Below are 19,628 nucleotides of genomic sequence, written 5' to 3'. Positions count from 1 at the left end.
TACAGTCCCCCTATCTCCTGTGTACCTCTCCCCGACACCCCGATCCCAGTACAGCCCCCTATCTCCTGTGTACCTCTCCCCGACACCCCGATCCCAGTACAGCCCCCTATCTCCCTCTCCCCGGCACCACGATCCCAGTACAGTCCCCTATCTCCTGTGTACCTCTCCCCGGCACCACGATCCCAGTACAGCCCCCTATCTCCTGTGTACCTCTCCCCGGCACCACGATCCCAGTACAGCCCCCCTACCTCCTGTGTACCTCTCCCCGACACCCTGATCCCAGTACAGCCCCCTATCTCCTGTGTACCTCTCACCAACACCCTGATCCCAGTACAGTCCCCCTATCTCCTGTGTACCTCTCCCTGACACCATGATCCCAGTACAGCCCCCTATCTCCTGTGTACCTCTCCCCGACACCCCGATCCCAGTACAGCCCCCTATCTCCTGTGTACCTCTCCCTGACACCCCGATCCCAGTACAGCCCCCTATCTCCTGTGTACCTCTCCCCGACACCATGATCCCAGTACAGCCCCCTATCTCCTGTGTACCTCTCCCCGACAACCCGATCCCAGTACAGCCCCCTATCTCCTGTGTACCTCTCCCCGACACCCCGATCCCAGTACAGTAATTTGTCAGACTACATGTAATATAAGTAACTAATTCAGACGGTCTCCTGTAATGGTCAGTACCATGAATAGCTGGGATTGTCCCTCTTACTTGTCCCACTGTTCACACAGCCCCGAGCACAGGTGCCTGCTGGGTAATTAGTAAGAGCGTATCACATGTAAGTACTACTTTTAAGAAGAGTCACTGAGGAAATATATATATGTCTACATACAGTGGAGACATCCACTTTGTGGGCTGGTCCAATATTCGGCCTTTCACTCCACTTGGAACTAATGACGTACTTGAGGCATTTTGTGCCTCATGCCCCGGTAATCTCACTGATCCCTAGTGAACTGATAGGCTTCAGATACATATTGGTTTAGCCCATAAAATGGCTGCGTGTATGATAAGTAGGCCAGGGCTAAAGGTCACACTCCTGGCTGGCCTATATCTGGGGGTATAAATACAGCATTGTACGTCTATGGCTGTGGATGGACCCAGGTAGACAGGCGTGCTTCCTAGGACCCCTTCACAGACAGTGCAAGAAATATATAATATACACAGAGGGCCACGTGCAGAGAAGGCCGTACTGTTATATATTTGGTGGGCGGCATTAAAAGAATGAGTGCGAAGGGTCGAGCACACAGAACAATGCTGTGATTGGATGAATGTTCCACCCAATATCAACTGGTCCAGTTGGATCATGCAGTGATTTTGTGCAGTGATTTCCCAGCCCAGTGGTTCCTTCCAAATTTTGAAACAAACATCAGACTGATGTGGACGACGCCAACGTTTTCGCAAGAACCATTTTTCATAATTGTGCCCCTTTGTGTATTAATACACTGCTGTATACGGCATTTCCTAATCAATATTTCTCTCTATTATAAAGATCCCATAGCCAAGATGGGGTTACCCTCTCCCCAGTGGCACCTTCTCAGACCCCTGATACTGATTCTCTGCAGTACCCGAGTCTCCCACTCGTTCATATATGCGGTAAGGAAATGTATTAATGTTGTTTTATGTACCCCATTTTATATATATATATATATATATATATATATCATTATTACCAGCAGTGGTAGTGTCTTACACACAGGATACCTATAAGTTATAGGGTCAGTGACCCCTCTGATGGGATAATAGTGTCTTACACACAGGATACCTATAAGTTATAGGGTCAGTGACCCCTCTGATGGGATAATAGTGTCTCACACAGGATACCTATAAGTTATAGGGTCAGTGACCCCTCTGATGGGATAATTGTGTCACACACACAGGATACCTATAAGTTATAGGGTCAGTGACCCTTCTGATGGGATAATAGTGTCACACACAGGATACCTATAAGTTATAGGGTCAGTGACCACTCTGATGGGATAATAGTGTCACACACAGGATACCTATAAGTTATAGGGTCAGTGACCCTTCTGATGGGATAATAGTGTCACACACAGGATACCTATAAGTTATATGGTCAGTGACCCTTCTGATGGGATAATAGTGTCACACACACAGGATACCTATAAGTTATAGGGTCAGTGACTCCTCTGATGGGATAATAGTGTCACACACAGGATACCTATAAGTTATAGGGTCAGTGACCTCTCTGATGGGATAATAGTGTCACACACACAGGATACCTATAAGTTATAGGGTCAGTGACCCCTCTGATGGGATAATAGTGTCACACACACAGGATACCTATAAGTTATAGGGTCAGTGACCCTTCTGATGGGATAAGTGTCACACACAGGATACCTATAAGTTATAAAGTCAGTGACCTCTCTGATGGGATAATAGTGTCACACACACAGGATACCTATAAGTTATAGGGTCAGTGACTCCTCTGATGGTATAATAGTGTCACACACACAGGATACCTATAAGTTATAGGGTCAGTGATCCTTCTGATGGGATAATAGTGTCTCACACACAGGATACCTATAAGTTATAGGGTCAGTGACCTCTCTGATGGGATAATAGTGTCTCACACACACACACAGGATCCATATAATTTACAGGGTCAGTGACCCCTCTGATGGGATAATAGTGTCTCACACACAGGATACCTATAAGTTATAGGGTCAGTGACTCCTCTGATGGGATTATAGTGTCACACACACAGGATACCTATAAGTTATAGGGTCAGTGACTCCTCTGATGGGATAATAGTGTCACACACAGGATACCTATAAGTTATAGGGTCAGTGACTCCTCTGATGGGATAATAGTGTCACACACAGGATACCTATAAGTTATAGGGTCAGTGACCCCTCTGATAGGATAATAGTGTCTCACACACAGGATCTATATAATTTACAGGGTCAGTGACCCTTTTGACGTGATAATAGTGTCTCACACACAGGATACCTATAAGTTATAGGGTCAGTGACTCCTCTGATAGGATAATAGTGTCTCACACACAGGATACCTATAAGTTATAGGGTCAGTGACCTCTCTGATGGGATAATAGTGTCACATACACAGCATACCTATAAGTTATAGGGTCAGTGACCTCTCTGATGGGATAATAGTGTCTCACACACACACAGGATCCATATAATTTACAGGGTCAGTGACCTCTCTCTGATGGGATAATAGTCTCACACACAGGATACCTATAAGTTATAGGGTCAGTGACCCCTCTGATGGGATAATAGTGTCACACACAGGATACCTATAAGTTATAGGGTCAGTGACCCCTCTGATGGGATAATAGTGTCACATACACAGGATACCTATAAGTTATAGGGTCAGTGACCTCTCTGATGGGATAATAGTGTCACACACACAGGATACCTATAAGTTATAGGGTCAGTGACCCCTCTGACAGGATAATAGTGTCTCACACACAGGATACCTATAAGTTATAGGGTCAGTGACCCCTCTGACAGGATAATAGTGTCTCACACACAGGATACCTATAAGTTATAGGGTCAGTGACCCCTCTGACGGGATAATAGTGTCTCACACACAGGATACCTATAAGTTATAAGGTCAGTGACCCCTCTGATGGGATAATAGTGTCACACACAGGATACCTATAAGTTATAAAGTCAGTGACCCCTCTGACGTGATAATAGTGTCTCACACACAGGATACCTATAAGTTATAAAGTCAGTGACCTCTCTGATGGGATAATAGTGTCTCACACACAGGATACCTATAAGTTATAGGGTCAGTGACTCCTCTGATAGGATAATAGTGTCTCACACACAGGATACCTATAAGTTATAGGGTCAGTGACCTCTCTGATGGGATAATAGTGTCACACACAGGATACCTATAAGTTATAGGGTCAGTGACCTCTCTGATGGGATAATAGTGTCTCACACACACACAGGATCTATATAATTTACAGGGTCAGTGACCCTTTTGACGTGATAATAGTGTCTCACACACAGGATACCTATAAGTTATAGGGTCAGTGACCCCTCTGACGGGATAATAGTGTCACACACAGGATACCTATAAGTTATAGAGTCAGTGACCCCTCTGATGGGATAATAGTGTCACACATACAGGATCCATATAATTTACAGGGTCAGTGACCCCTCTGATGGGATAATAGTGTCTCACACACAGGATACCTATAAGTTATAGAGTCAGTGACCCCTCTGATGGGATAATAGTGTCACACACACAGGATACCTATAAGCTATTGGGTCAGTGACCCCCTCTGATGGGATAATAGCGTCACATACACAGGATATCTATAAGTTATAGGGTCAGTGACCCCTCTGATGGGATAATAGTGTCTCACACACACACAGGATCCATATAATTTACAGGGTCAGTGACCTCTCTCTGATGGGATAATAGTCTCACACACAGGATACCTATAAGTTATAGGGTCAGTGACCCCTCTGATGGGATAATAGTGTCACACACAGGATACCTATAAGTTATAGGGTCAGTGACCTCTCTGATGGGATAATAGTGTCTCACACACACACAGGATCCATATAATTTACAGGGTCAGTGACCTCTCTCTGATGGGATAATAGTGTCTCACACACAGGATACCTATAAGTTATAGGGTCAGTGACCCCTCTGATGGGATAATAGTGTCTCACACACAGGATACCTATAAGTTATAGGGTCAGTGACCCCTCTGATGGGATAATAGTGTCACACACACAGGATACCTATAAGTTATAGGGTCAGTGACCTCTCTGACGGGATAATAGTGTCACACACACAGGATACCTATAAGTTATAGGGTCAGTGACCCCTCTGACAGGATAATAGTGTCTCACACACAGGATACCTATAAGTTATAGGGTCAGTGACCCCTCTGATGGGATAATAGTGTCACACACAGGATACCTATAAGTTATAAAGTCAGTGACCCCTCTGACGTGATTTATAGTGTCTCACACACAGGATACCTATAAGTTATAGGGTCAGTGACTCCTCTGATAGGATAATAGTGTCTCACACACAGGATACCTATAAGTTATAGGGTCAGTGACCTCTCTGATGGGATAATAGTGTCACATACACAGGATACCTATAAGTTATAGGGTCAGTGACCTTTCTGGTGGGATAATAGTGTCTCACACACACAGGATCAATATAATTTACAGGGTCAGTGACCCCCTCTGATGGGATAATAGTGTCTCACACACAGGATACCTATAAGTTATAGGGTCAGTGACCTCTCTGATGGGATAATAGTGTCACATACACAGCATACCTATAAGTTATAGGGTCAGTGACCCCTCTGATGGGATAATAGTGTCTCACACACACACACAGGATCTATATAATTTACAGGGTCAGTGACCCTTTTGACGTGATAATAGTGTCTCACACACAGGATACCTATAAGTTATAGGGTCAGTGACCCCTCTGATGGGATAATAGTGTCACACACACAGGATATCTATAAGTTATAGGGTCAGTGACCCCTCTGACGGGATAATAGTGTCACACACAGGATACCTATAAGTTATAGGGCCAGTGACCTCTCTGATGGGATAATAGTGTCTCACACACACACAGGATCCATATAATTTACAGGGTCAGTGACCTCTCTCTGATGGGATAATAGTCTCACATACAGGATACCTATAAGTTATAGGGTCAGTGACCCCTCTGATGGGATAATAGTGTCACACACACAGGATACCTATAAGTTATAGGGTCAGTGACCCCTCTGACAGGATAATAGTGTCTCACACACAGGATACCTATAAGTTATAGGGTCAGTGACCCCTCTGACGTGATAATAGTGTCTCACACACAGGATACCTATAAGTTATAAAGTCAGTGACCTCTCTGATGGGATAATAGTGTCTCACACACAGGATACCTATAAGTTATAGGGTCAGTGACTCCTCTGATAGGATAATAGTGTCTCACACACAGGATACCTATAAGTTATAGGGTCAGTGACCTCTCTGATGGGATAATAGTGTCACATACACAGGATACCTATAAGTTATAGGGTCAGTGACCCCTCTGATGGGATAATAGTGTCACATACACAGGATGCCTATAGGTTATAGGGTCAGTGACCCCTCTGATGGGATAATAGTGTCTCACACACAGGATACCTATAAGTTATAGGGTCAGTGACCTCTCTGATGGGATAATAGTGTCACATACACAGGATGCCTATAGGTTATAGGGTCAGTGACCCCTCTGATGGGATAATAGTGTCTCACACACAGGATACCTATAAGTTATAAGGTCACAAGTCATTTCATGTCTCTTTCAGTACTTGGATACAAATTCTACTGGACCTGAAGTATTTGATGACCTTCCTGCTCTTTTTGGGCCATTGTTGCCATTAGAGGGAGTGAAGGTACGTATGTCATTGTATTATTCCTGACAATGTAGTGGACCCTTTGGTTTGGTGTCTCGTCCCTCTGAATCTTAGATGAATAATTTTACCATCGTTCTCATCGTGCTGACAATTCCGGGGATGTTTTCAGGTGTTTAAGCTGCATCTCTGTATCTTTCAATGTTACCCAACTGCACAGTATGCACATAATGACCACTTTATTAGCTACACCTGCTCGTTATTGTAAATATCCAATTGGCCAATCACGCGGCAGCAACCCAATACGTGCAAGCATGCAGAATGGTCAGGAGGTCCATTTATTGTTCCGTCCACTCACCAGAATGGGGGAAAATGTGATGTAAGTGGCAGGATTAATGGTGCCAGACAGGGTGGTCTGAATATCTTAGAAGCTGCTGATCTTCTGGGATCTTCACGCACAGCAGTCTTTAGAGCAGCTGTTGTGACACTACAAGTCCCTATATACCTGTGACAGGATGGACCGCCTATGCCATCCTGTCTGTTGTTGATGGGAACCGGCTGGGCTTACTTTGCCACCGTCCCCTTTCCTTATTCCGAATACGCCCCCTCTGCCGCAGTAGGAGGAGCTTACAATGCTTCCAGCACTGGACTCCTTTATGGTTCTCAGAACCATGTTCCTTCTGGGTGACTGTCACTGCTAGTGTACTCCTGTGCTGGTACACTTGGGCTAGTAACTTTGGACCGCTTACTATGGATCAGGGCTTCTGTGGATGGATCCCCCCTGGCCTATCACACTGACCAGAGCTGCAGGGTAGCGGCAGAGCGGTGGTACTGGAGAGCTGGGTCCAACCTCAGGAACAGCTGGAGAACGGATTAGAGTTTGGGTCTAATCTGTAGGTCACTGGATTTTCAGTATGGAAGATATTTTCTAGCAGGTCTATGAAGCAAGTGATGTCTATTTGCTCAAACCCTGGTTGAAAGTACCAGCGTTCAGGTCAGATGAAATCCGAAAGATATATTTCAGTGTACAGTACAGTGCTTTTTATACAGATTTGGACACAGGCTATTTTTAGAATCGGGATGTACCCCGTTTACCAAAACATAGATTTACATGCATCGCAAAGCTAACAATATTTACACTTATCTGTGAAATTCTAGAAACACTGTGATGTCTTGCATCTTGTTTATAGACACAGGAAATCTAGCAGCACGTCTTTAATTAAACCTTCCTGTCTTCAAGTGGACCCTCACACATCAAAAGATCCAATCAACATGAATCCTTTCTTTAGACAGTCGCAGAATACACATTCCCAAAGACAGGTACAACCCCAACACAACCCCAACACAAAGCATTTCTTTACACCATGATATAGAAAAGGCTTTCAAAACAAAGACTTATTGTATCCGATATATACATCAAAAATAAGTTATTTCCTCTAGAAAGGTTAAAACAGAAAAACGAATATTCTACCCTAGTCTCAGAAATAACTATTTGATATCTCACACACAATCAAAAATAAGTGCATTGGCAATTATATAAATAAGCGCCCTGCGCTATTTCCTTTAAATAAATTTATACCAGAAGTTATTTATCAGTGATCCAGTCACAATACCCTTCCAGCTATCAGCTGTTAAACCATGCGGGTGCTTGTAGTATTACAATACCCGGAGAGCCAGGGCTTGTCCAGGCCTGTTCTAGAATTTACGGACAAACATCTAGTGAGCGTCAGTTCTGTGGGCGAATCGCCTTATTAATGGGATAGGTCAGAGCAGAATAGTCAGACTGGTTCAAGGTGACAGTAACTCAAATTACCATGTGTAACAACAGTGGCATGTAGCAGATCATCTCTGAATGCACAGCACATGAAACTTTTAAGTGGATGGGCTACGGCAGCAGAAAACCCCACCACCCTGTACTAAGAACAGGATACTAAGGCTACGTTGGGCACAGGCTGCCCAAAACCGGACAGTTGAAGACTGGAAAACAGCATCTGGTCTGATGAATCTTGTTTCCTGCTGCTACATGCATTTGTAGGGTCAGAATTTGCCGTGAACAACATGAATTCATTGATCTGTCCTGCCTTGTGCCAGCAGCTCCGGCCAGTGTGATAGGCCAGGGGGGATCCATCCACCGCAACCCTAAACTAAAGGAAGAGGTCAGGGGTACCAGCCCAGGTACACCAGTAACAGGGGGAAAACTAGCAGCGACCGTTACCCAGAAGGATGCGGTTCTGGATGCTGCAAAGGATTCCAGTGGTGGAAGACGTTCCTGCTGCGGTTAGAGGACGCCTTTGGGATAAAGAAAAGGGGACGGTGGCAAGGCAAGCCCAGCTGGTCCCCAGCAACACAAAGGACTGGGTGGCATAGGAGATCCATCCTGTCACAGTATTAAAGAGACTTAATGTGTGCCAAGGAAACATTACACCACCACCACCAGCCTGAGCTGCTGGCACAAGGCAGCACGATCAATGAATTCATGTTGTTCACGGCAAATTCTACAGCAGATAAGTTGTCGTCAAAGCAGGACCTTGAAGCAATGTTGTTCTATTAGCTCAAGTGTCCTGATAAGGACAGTTACACACTAGTTTGTGGTACTAGCGATCTTTCAAGAGTTACAGATGGAATAATACATTACATGGTCAAACAGTGCTCTTTTAATACAGATTTACACACATACCCTGGCAGGATATAACCCGGCCTCCTGCCCCTGTAACCAATCCAGGTGCGTAATGCAGCCTGCACATAAATCAGCCTGGAGGGGTTTAACACTTTTTTAAATTGCTGTTAGCGGCGCCACTACATCTGAGGTTTTCTATTCAATGTTTACCATCAGGATGTAACATTTTTATAATCTTTGCTTTTAACACAATTTAGCTTGCAAAATTCACCTTCATCGGTGATCACTTGTATCCTCAGTCACACACACAGGACATCTATCAGCAAGTCTAATGACCGCATCCTGGGATCCTATTGATCCGCCAATACAGATATTAGGGGAGATTTTATTCGGTGCAACGTGCTGACGGTCATCACCGCAAGGTCTGGCTGCACACATTGCCGGCTATTACATTAAGGAATCTCCGCTAATTTTTCTGTGCGCCTCCGTGGGGTGTGAGGTGAAATGTGCTGGAATTTGAGGCCGGACAACGTCTCAGAGTGTCTCCGCGGACTGTTCCGAAAGGCACATCGCGCTGAATGGAATCTCCCCTGTTAATTGTGCTAGCGCGTTCATTAAGGAACAAAAGTCCCAGTTAATAACAGTAGTTAATCTCAGTAAATGCGTAGACAATGGAACTGATTGCCGATAGAGAACAGGATACGCAACAACTTGGCAATGATTTGCAGGCAGTCTCTATGTTTCCAGGCGATTTCTCCCGCTGCCTCTTGGCCCGGTTTATGACACTTACGGCAAACTCCGGTTTGCTGGCAATTGATAAAATATCCTGAGAAACAAAGTAGCAGTCACAATTAAATAAAATAATGCTGGACTCGGTAGTGGCTTACGCGTTTCGGTGCGATTAACATGACTTTATCAGGGAGAAGTTTCAGTTCCTTTTGCATATGAGATCTACTATTGATAAATGGACGATTGTTCGTTATTGAACTTGATATAACAATCAATATGTTTGTTTTATATATTTTATTTAGATATCTTGTACCATGTAATTATTGATCCATTAAAATGGTGTGTGTTGTTTTTTGTTTTGTTTTTATTGAATATATATTTATTTTAATTTTTGTGATAGCCCAGTATTTTTCCGTCTTTAACAGCAGCTGAAGTTGGGTAGTTACACCTAGCGACTTTCTAATGGGTGTTTCTTTTGCGATCTTGTTGTTCTGCGGACTGTATATACCCACACCTTCCGCGTTTCGCATGTCCAGAGTCTTATAAAATCTCCAGAGAGATGGAAATTTAGGAGAATTATACAGGATAAAGAGTTAAAAAAAAAAAAAAAAATAGGATGGAATAAGATGACTATTGCAGTTTAAATTTGTAAAGGAAAAATAATTTTAAAACAATATAAAGTGGAGCATGTTAAAAATTTAAATTTTTCCACACTCCCCTGATGTGGTGGATCCCGTAAGGGGTATAAAGGTCTAAACAGTGGATATTCTCTTCTAATTCATGGAGGATTATTTTTTAAATTACTAATGGAGTTGTCAAGGCCCCTCCCACCTGAGCTTCCCATTCTGCAACATTGCAGGCATAACCTCTGGTCATGTGGGATGGTCATACAGTACTAAAACCCTGATCATGTTATCAGTCAGAGATCGTTCGCAGCTGATTGGTCAGAAACCAATTGACTAACTAGGCCCTGAGTCACTTGGTCAGCCATTAGCGTGGGCAGCAGTACAACATCTGCATTCACTATAATGAAGACAAATACTGACTGTTCAATATAACTGTATTATAATATTATATATTTACTCTTTTCATCTGCAGGGTTATCTCATCCCAGCTGAACCTAAAAACGCCTGCTTACCCATCGCTCCCCCGCCAACAAAGGACAACACTACTGTGTTCATTGCTCTTATACAAAGATATGATTGCAACTTCGATCTTAAGGTGCGAAAGGCAAAAAGAAACTATGAGTCTGCCCCTACCCCTGCAGGGTGACACAGAGAAAAGGGAGCTATGAATCTGTCCCTCCTCCTGCAGGGTGACACAGACAGAAGGGAGCTATGAGTCTGTCCCTCCCCCTACAGGGTGACACAAACATAAGGGAGCTATGAGTCTGTCCCTCCCCCTACAGGGTGACACAAACAGAAGGGAGCTATGAGTCTGTACCTCCCCCTACAGGGTGACACAAACAGAAGGGAGCTATGAGTCTGTCCCTCCCCCTACAGGGTGACACAAACAGAAGGGAGCTATGAGTCTGCCCCTCCCCCTACAGGGTGACACAGACAGAAGGGAGCTATGAGTCTGTCCCTGCCCTGCAGGGTGACACAGACAGAAGGGAGCTATGAGTCTGTCCCTCCCCCTGCAGGGTGACACAGACAGAAGGGAGCTATGAGTCTGTCCCTCCCCCTGCAGGGTGACACAAACAGAAGGGATCCAAGAGTCTGTCCCTCCCCCTACAGGGTGACGCAAACAGAAGGGATCTATGAGTCTGTCCCTCTCCCTACAGGGTGACACAAACAGAAGGGAGCTATGAGTCTGCCCCTCCTCCTACAGGGTGACACAATGACACAGACAGAAGGGAGCTATGAGTCTGTCCCTCCCCCTGCAGGGTGACACAAACAGAAGGGATCCAAGAGTCTGTCCCTCCCCCTACAGGGTGACGCAAACAGAAGGGATCTATGAGTCTGTCCCTCTCCCTACAGGGTGACACAAACAGAAGGGAGCTATGAGTCTGCCCCTCCTCCTACAGGGTGACACAGACAGAAGGGAGCTATGAGTTTGCCCCCCCCTGCAGGGTGACACAGACAGAAGGGAGCTATGAGTCTGCCCCCCCCCCCTTACAGGGTGACACAGACAGAAGGGAGCTATGAGTCTGTCCCTCCCCCTGCAGGGTGACACAGACAAAAGGGAGCTATGAGCCTGTCCCTCCTCCTACAGGGTGACACAGACAGAAGGGAGCTATGAGTCTGTCCCTCCTCCTACAGGGTGACACAGACAGAGGGGAGCTATGATTCTGTCCCTCCTCCTACAGGGTGACACAGACAGAAGGGATCCAAGAGTCTGTCCCTCCCCCTACAGGGTGACAGACAGAAGGGAGCTAAGAGTCTGTTCCTCCTCCTACAGGGTGACAGAAGGGAGCTAAGAGTCTGTCCCTCCTCCTACAGGGTGACACAGACAGAAGGGAGCTATGAGTCTGCCCCACCCTCCCCCCCTTACAGGGTGACACAGACAGAAAGGAGCTATGAGTCTGTCCCTCCCCCTGCAGGGTGACAGACAGAAGGGAGCTATGAGTCTGTCCCTCCTCCTACAGGGTGACACAGACAAAAGGGAGCTATGAGTCTGTCCCTCCTCCTGCAGGGTGACACAGTGACACAGACAGAAGGGAGCTATGAGTCTGTCCCTCCTCCTACAGGGTGACACAGACAGAAGGGAGCTATGATTCTGTCCCTTCTCCTACAGGGTGACACAGACAGAAGGGAGCTATGAGTCTGTCCCTGCCCCTACAGGGTGACAGACAGAAGGGAGCTATGAGTCTGTCCCTCCTCCTACAGGGTGACACAGACAAAAGGGAGCTATGAGTGTCCCTCCTCCTGCAGGGTGACACAGTGACACAGACAGAAGGGAGCTATGAGTCTGTCCCTCCTCCTACAGGGTGACACAGACAGAAGGGAGCTATGATTCTGTCCCTCCTCCTACAGGGTGACACAGACAGAAGGGAGCTATGAGTCTGTCCCTCCCCCTACAGGGTGACACAAACAGAAGGGAGCTATAAGTCTGCCCCCCCCGCCCCTACAGGGTGACACAGACAGAAGGGAGCTATGAGTCTGCCCCCCCCCCCCCCTACAGGGTGACACAGACAGAAGGGAGCTATGAGTCTGTCCCTCCTCCTACAGGGTGACACAAACAGAAGGGAGCTATGAGTCTGTCCCTCCCCCTACAGGGTGACACTGACAGAAGGGAGCTATGAGTCTGTCCCTCCCCCTGCAGGGTGGCACAGACAGAAGGGAGCTATGAGTCTGTCCCTCCCCCTGCAGGGTGACACTGACAGAAGGGAGCTATGAGTCTGCCCCTCCCCCTACAGGGTGACACAGACAGATGGGATCTATGAGTCTGTCCCTCCCCCTGCAGGATGACACAGAAGATGGGACGCACTGCAGGGTGATGATGTGATCTCTCTTCCTACCTAGGTCCTGAATGCCCAGCTGTCAGGATACTCTGCAGCCATCGTTCACAATGTTGATTCGGATAAGTTGATGAACATGGCCGGGAACGATGGTGAGTGACCCCCCCCCCCCCCCCCCATCCTCCTGACTCTTATGGTCGCTGCTTCTGTCTCCCCCAATGTCATCCAGACTCTCTCCTCCCACAGAACACATCCGCAGTCAGATAACCATCCCCTCCGTGTTCACCGGAGAGACGGCCGGGAGGGTCCTCATGGAGCAGTTCTCTTATTATGACAAGTAAGGAGTCCTCTGACCCCGGGGCGGTCTGTGTCTGAGTGTGGCCCCCACAGACCGCCTTACATGGTGGGGCGGTCTGAGTCTGAGTGTGGCCCTCACAGACCGCCTTACATGGTGGGGCGGTCTGAGTCTGAGTGTGGCCCTCACAGACCGCCTTACATGGTGGGGCGGTCTGAGTCTGAGTGTGGCCCTCACAGACCGCCTTACATGGTGGGGCGGTCTGAGTCTGAGTGTGGCCCTCACAGACCGCCTTACATGGTGGGGCGGTCTGAGTCTTGAGTGTGGCCCCCACAGACCACGTTACATGGTGGGGCGGTCTGAGTCTGAGTGTGGCCCTCACAGACCACGTTACATGGTGGGGCGGTCTGAGTCTGAGTGTGGCCCTCACAGACCACGTTACATGGTGGGGCGGTCTGAGTCTGAGTGTGGCCCTCACAGACAGCCTTACATGGTATCTCTCTCTCTTCCCACAGTGCTCACGTCTTTCTAAACCCATCATATTTCTTACTGGGATATTACCTCATCCCTTTAATCGTGGTTGTGACGATTATTATCACTGTCACGTGTGTGATCATGGTGAGTAAATGTCATTAACGTGTTTGTATTATAAGGGGGCACATCTGGGGGTCCGGGGTCTCTCGTCTGTGTGGCATAGTGTATACTGTGTATATTGGTGATTAATACCAGGGAAGCTTCCCCGATATATCTCTTCATCAGTCAGCTTAGTAATGTTAGAAATCCATCATCCAAAACACCACCTGAGACCCTCCACAGTTTCTTATTAATCTTCATTCTAACTGATTTCTATTTAAATGTCCCCATCCTGGAATGTCCCTTACACCCCCCCCCCCCCTCCTACCTAGGGATCAGGGGAGGAATATTAGCTTTACTGATCTGTAGATCAATGTATGTCACCTGTTATCTTGGTATTTGTTGCTCTACATTATTATTATAAACATTTTATTTATATAGCACCAGACTTCTCCACAGTACTTTACAAATAGGGATATATCACCCGTGTAGAGTGCAAGCTCTCCCATCGCTGACCAATCTGCACATAAAGACCTTTTTCCTGCACGGTTTAACTACTTATACGTTTAACTACTTATTTTTACAGCTCACATTATGTCACTGAGCAGCGAGGGACAGAACAGGAAGTATAATATATTATATATTGGTTCCTGTAACCAAGGCGGCCGTTCCGTGTTTCAGCATTCTGAAACATTACGCTTCCAGATCTGTTATCTGCGGGCGGTGTGTGTCATTAGCTGTTGTTATATTACCCGTCAGATAAGCACTGCTCCGTGTACTGTACACAGTGCCCGGCCATTGTCTAAACCTTGTACCGAGGGCGGAGTAACCCTGGAGTCTAATTACTGGGACGTCTTCCAAATCCTCTCTGTGTATTATTCTGTCTCTTACTCAGGACCTGGGGCTCTACAGCCGAACTGCAAGTCCCAGCATACAATTGTAGTTCTAGCAGGGACTTGTAGTTACACAGGTTCTGGTTCAGTACTATCCAGCCGAATATTAGTGGAGGGGTTAAATTATGTCTTGTGCCCATGTTCTGATTGGGTGTTGTGTGTGTCCGTGTGTTCTCCCAGGTTGTGCGCTGTATACAGGACAGGAAGAGGCGCGGGAGGAATCGCTTGTCCAAGGATCAGCTGAAGAAGATCGCCGTTCATAAATTTAAGAAAGGCAAGTGGGGGGGTAACATGGATGAGAGGTGTGTTTACTTTACAGTAGTAGTAGGTACGTACCTAGTTTGTTATTTGGTTTCATATTAATCTTCTCCGGCTGGTCTTTACCGCCCACCTATCTCCCCAATATAAAATAATGGTGAACTCACACCCACAATGACTAAATAAAGCTCTGGGCTATGTAAAGGGAGGAGAGGTGACTCAGTAACCAAAGCTCTGGCTGTGAACCAATGAGAAACCGGCACAGGACCTGTTATCTCTGGTAATTATCTAGATATCATCCCAACATTCCATTGTAATCTCCCCTGAGCTGGGATCTCACGCAGTGTGCTTAAAGTGATAAGCAGGATTTGTAGTTACCACGCCATCCCGCCGTCGCTCCCTAGCGCAAGCAGGATAACCTGCAGCCAATCAGAGCCTCCTAACATTAACAGCAGCACAGAGGAGTGGTGTGAGGCTCCTGGTTCGTTCAACCTGATTAAAATGCCCTTTTTGTTGTCTCGCAGGGGACGCGTATGATGTATGTGCGATATGCCTAGAAGAATACGAGGAGGGCGACAAGCTACGGGTTCTTCCTTGTTCTCATGGTAAGTCCGCTGGGCTCAGACTTTGTAATGTGTCTACAATCGCACCCTCACCTCGCGGTCGCCCCTGCCCACCCCCGCTGCTCCAAACCCCAACCCTGGCACTCCAAATTTACCCGCTACCTCCAAAAATGCTCCCGTACCGCCGAACGTCACTGGAGAAAATCCCGCTCCCTGGCTGACTTCCTCCACTTTAAATTCATCCTTTCATCCTACAGCTCTGCCTCTCACTCGCTAAACAATCTTTCTTTAAATCCAACAATCTTTCTTTAAATCCCTCATCTCTTCCCAGTCCTCTAACCCCCGCCGCCTCTTTGCCACCTTCAGCACTCTCCTGGCTCCCCCCCCCCCCTCCCTCCTCCATGACTGCCTCCGATTTCGCCTCCTTCTTCTCTTCTAAAATCGAGGCCATCCGACTTGAAATCTCCTCCTCCACTCTCTCTTCCACCCCTCCACTCCTTCCATCCCACCACCTGCGAGGAAGTCCACTCTCTCATTTCATCTTCTCCCCCCCCACTACCTGTCCCCTGGATCCCATCCCCTCCCACCTTCTTCGCTCCCTTTCCCCCACCACCTGCTCCCACCTCGCTCACCTCTTTAATCTCTCCCTCTCCACTGGCATGTTCCCCTCCTCCTTCAAACATGCTCTCGTATCCCCCATTCTTAAGAAACCTAATCTCGACCCCACTTCTCTCTCAAACTAGCGCCCCATATCTCTTCTCCCTTTTGCCTCCAAAATTCTCGAGAGGCTCGTCTGCAGCCGTCTCACCTCCTACCTTTCTGAATACTTCCTCCTTGATCCTCTCCAGTCTGGTTTCCGCCCCCTTCACTCCACTGAAACTGCCCTGGCTAAAGTCACCAATGACCTCCTCTCTGCTAAAGCCAGGGGCCACTTCTCATCCTCCTTAACCTCTCTGCAGCCTTTGACACCGTTGACCACCCCCTCCTCCTTCACACCCTCCAGTCTTTCGGCCTCTCCGGCCCAGTCCTGTCCTGGTTCACCTCTTACCTTACTCACCGATCCTTCTCTGTCACCACCTCTGGGTCTCTCTCCCCCCCGTCCACCCTTCCAGTTGGGGTCCCTCAGGGCTCTGTTCTGGGACCCTTACTCTTCTCTCTATACACCTCCTCCCTGGGTGAACTCATCAGCTCCTTCGGCTTCAGCTACCACCTTTACGCTGACGACACTCAACTATACCTCTCCTCTCCTGATCTCTCTCCCTCCCTCCTCTCTAGGGTGTCCGCCTGCCTCTCTGCCATCTCCTCCTGGATGTCCTCTCGATTCCTCAAACTTAACCTCGCCAAAACTGAGCTCATAGTTTTTCCTACCTCTCATACCTCATCCCCTTCTGACCTCTCCATCACTGTCGACAACTCCTCTATCTCCCCTGTCCCCCAACTTCGCTGCCTTGGTGTCATCCTCGACTCCTCTCTCTCCTTTGGCCCCCACATTCTCTCTCTCGCTAAATCCTGCCGCTTCCAGCTGCGTAACATCGCTCGCATCCGGCCCTTCCTCTCCCAAGATGCCACCAAATGCCTTATCCACTCTCTGATCATCTCCCGCTTGGACTACTGCAACCTCCTCCTTACTGGCCTCCCCCACTCTCATCTCGTTCCTCTTCGATCTGTTCTTAACGCTGCCGCTAGGCTTATTTTCCTTTCTCGCCGCTCCTCTTCTGTCTCCCCCCTCTACCTAGCCCTTCACTGGCTCCCATTCCCCTTCAGAATCCTCTTTAAGCTCCTCACACTCACCTACAAGGCCCTCGCCAACTCCACTGCGCCCTACATCTCCACCCTCCTCTCTATTCATGCTCCATCCCGCCCTCTCCGTTCTGCCTCTAACCGTCGCCTCTCTTCCCCCCTTATAACCTCCTCCCACGCGCGTATCCAAGATTTCGCGCTGCCCCCCTCCACTGGAACAAGCTCCCTCCCTCCATCAGAACTTCCCCTAATCTGTCCAGTTTCAAACGGGCCCTAAAAACCCACCTTTTTCTTAAAGCCTTTCTGTCTCCCACTTAACTTCCTACCTTATCTTCTGCCTCTGTCCCCCTACTCTCCCTCTCTCCCCTGCGTCTCTCTGTCTGTCCACCCCTCCCCTTAGATTGTATGCTCCTCTGAGCAGGGCCATCTCTCCTCCTGTTTCCACCACTTCTAACTCTGCTCTCCAGCTACTTAGCCCTCCTCCTCGAGGGTCCTCCACCCCACGTCCACTCTCGCTCCCTCCTCCCCCCTGGGGGTCTCCCTGTCTTCCGCGCCCTCCTTCTTGGGCCCCGTCATTTGCGGATCCTCCCTCCCCCTTCCCCGCCCTCTCTAGCTGTGCATTGAGCTTACTGAGTTGCTGTGCTTACTGTTTACTGTACTGTGCTGTCTCCCATTGTATTGTAATTTGTTTGTCTCTGTACGGCGCTGCGGACGCCTTGTGGCGCCTTATACATAAAAATTAATAATAATAAAAAGTGCAAAGCTCTGCTAGGATCATCTGCACAATGTGCGTACTTTGTATGCAGCCCTTAGATGCAGAGATGACAATACACAGCCCATAGTAAAGGCTTGTTAGGAAGCTTTCCCCCAAAGAGCTTACACTCCATCTGGCCCGGAGCTTTTAGTTGAATGTATGGGGGATGTTATGTTCATGAGGGTCCCCGTGGTCACAGCGCCTTCTCTCTTTGCAGCGTATCATTGCAGTTGTGTGGACCGCTGGCTGACGAAGTCTAAGAAAACATGTCCTGTCTGTAAAGACCGCGTCCTGCGCACGGATGATGATACGGACTCTGAAGGCGGAGGGGACGCTGCTGAGCGTGCCGGAGAGGAGGAAGAGGATAACGAGCGCACCCCTCTGCTGCGGCCTTCACCGTCGCCTTCTTTTGGAAGCATGGCAGAATCTCCACCTGCCCAACAAGGGGAGCAGGGAGATACTTCCACTACAGCGGTCGCCGTGTGAGGCCTCCCCTTGTATAGACTGCCTGACACCTCCCCCTCCCTCCCTCCCAGAATCCTGAGCGTTGATGACCTTTAATTTGTGTACACACCTTAAATATTTTAATTCCAGTCAGTGATGTTGGTTCTGTTTCCCCATAATCCTTTGCAATGTGATGTGCCCCCAACATCCTGTGCTTTCTTACTCTGCCATTCCAGTGGATACCTTACGGAGTGATCGCAGTACTGGTGCCAGTTGGTTTCGTTAAGGAAATACCCTGAAGCAAGTAGAGAAGGAGGCACTCCCCTCACTGGTCATAACGGGACGTAGGTGTTTGCCTTGTCCAGGGCTGGAAAAAAGGACAACAGCTCTCTTGTAGCCCCCCTTCCTCCCCTTGTGTCTGTATTGCACTTTCTTACCTTTGTAATTAATCTGAATCTAATTATCCTGTACAGGTTTTATATAAATTACATTTCCTAACGAGTTATGTCTCTTCTTGCTAGAATGAACTACCCTTCTATTAAACGTTAGACCACCACAGGGGACAAATAGACCTGGATATAGTGACTGGGGCGTTATTCAGAATTGTTCCTCTTGAAGAATGATTGCCTCTTTATAACCATAGGGGCCCTTCCCTTTACTTATAAAGGAAATTATGTAGACTAATAAATGAGTGAGTCAGTGGGCCACACCGTGATGGAGGGAAATGTGTCATGTACTGTAACCTGCCAATCAGTGGTAGGTGTAGCCAGAGACATCTTATATTACTAATAATTGCAGTTCATCATTTTATTTATATACATAAAATGGAACACATGCCCAAAATAAGTTTTTAAGCCTATAAAAAATGAATTGCAGTCTAACTTAACAGCCAAAAGTAGGAGTGTCTCTGACTTGTCTAGATTGGTCAACATTGATCATAATTGCTGAATGAGGTTTAGGACAAGTGGTATTTACAGCCATTGCAC

General features: G+C 47.5%; 1 protein-coding gene across 1 annotated transcript in view; it reads left to right on the top strand.

Annotated features, from left to right (window-relative positions):
• Positions 1-19,143, top strand: part of RNF167 (ring finger protein 167) — a 147,139-nt gene extending 127,996 nt beyond the window's left edge. Inside the window, exons 3-11 of the mRNA XM_075206291.1 lie at positions 1,496-1,599; positions 6,332-6,418; positions 10,821-10,943; positions 13,187-13,274; positions 13,369-13,459; positions 13,933-14,035; positions 15,064-15,157; positions 15,666-15,746; positions 18,416-19,143. Of these exons, the coding sequence (XP_075062392.1) occupies positions 1,510-1,599; positions 6,332-6,418; positions 10,821-10,943; positions 13,187-13,274; positions 13,369-13,459; positions 13,933-14,035; positions 15,064-15,157; positions 15,666-15,746; positions 18,416-18,684 (1,026 nt within the window). The 5' untranslated portion in view covers positions 1,496-1,509 and the 3' untranslated portion in view covers positions 18,685-19,143. The remainder of the gene's footprint in view (positions 1-1,495; positions 1,600-6,331; positions 6,419-10,820; positions 10,944-13,186; positions 13,275-13,368; positions 13,460-13,932; positions 14,036-15,063; positions 15,158-15,665; positions 15,747-18,415) is intronic.
• The last annotated feature ends 485 nt before the right edge of the window (positions 19,144-19,628 follow it).

This window comes from Mixophyes fleayi, chromosome 4 (assembly GCF_038048845.1).
Source record: "Mixophyes fleayi isolate aMixFle1 chromosome 4, aMixFle1.hap1, whole genome shotgun sequence".
NCBI lineage: Eukaryota > Metazoa > Chordata > Amphibia > Anura > Limnodynastidae > Mixophyes > Mixophyes fleayi.
This window is presented reverse-complemented; position numbering and strand designations above follow the sequence as displayed.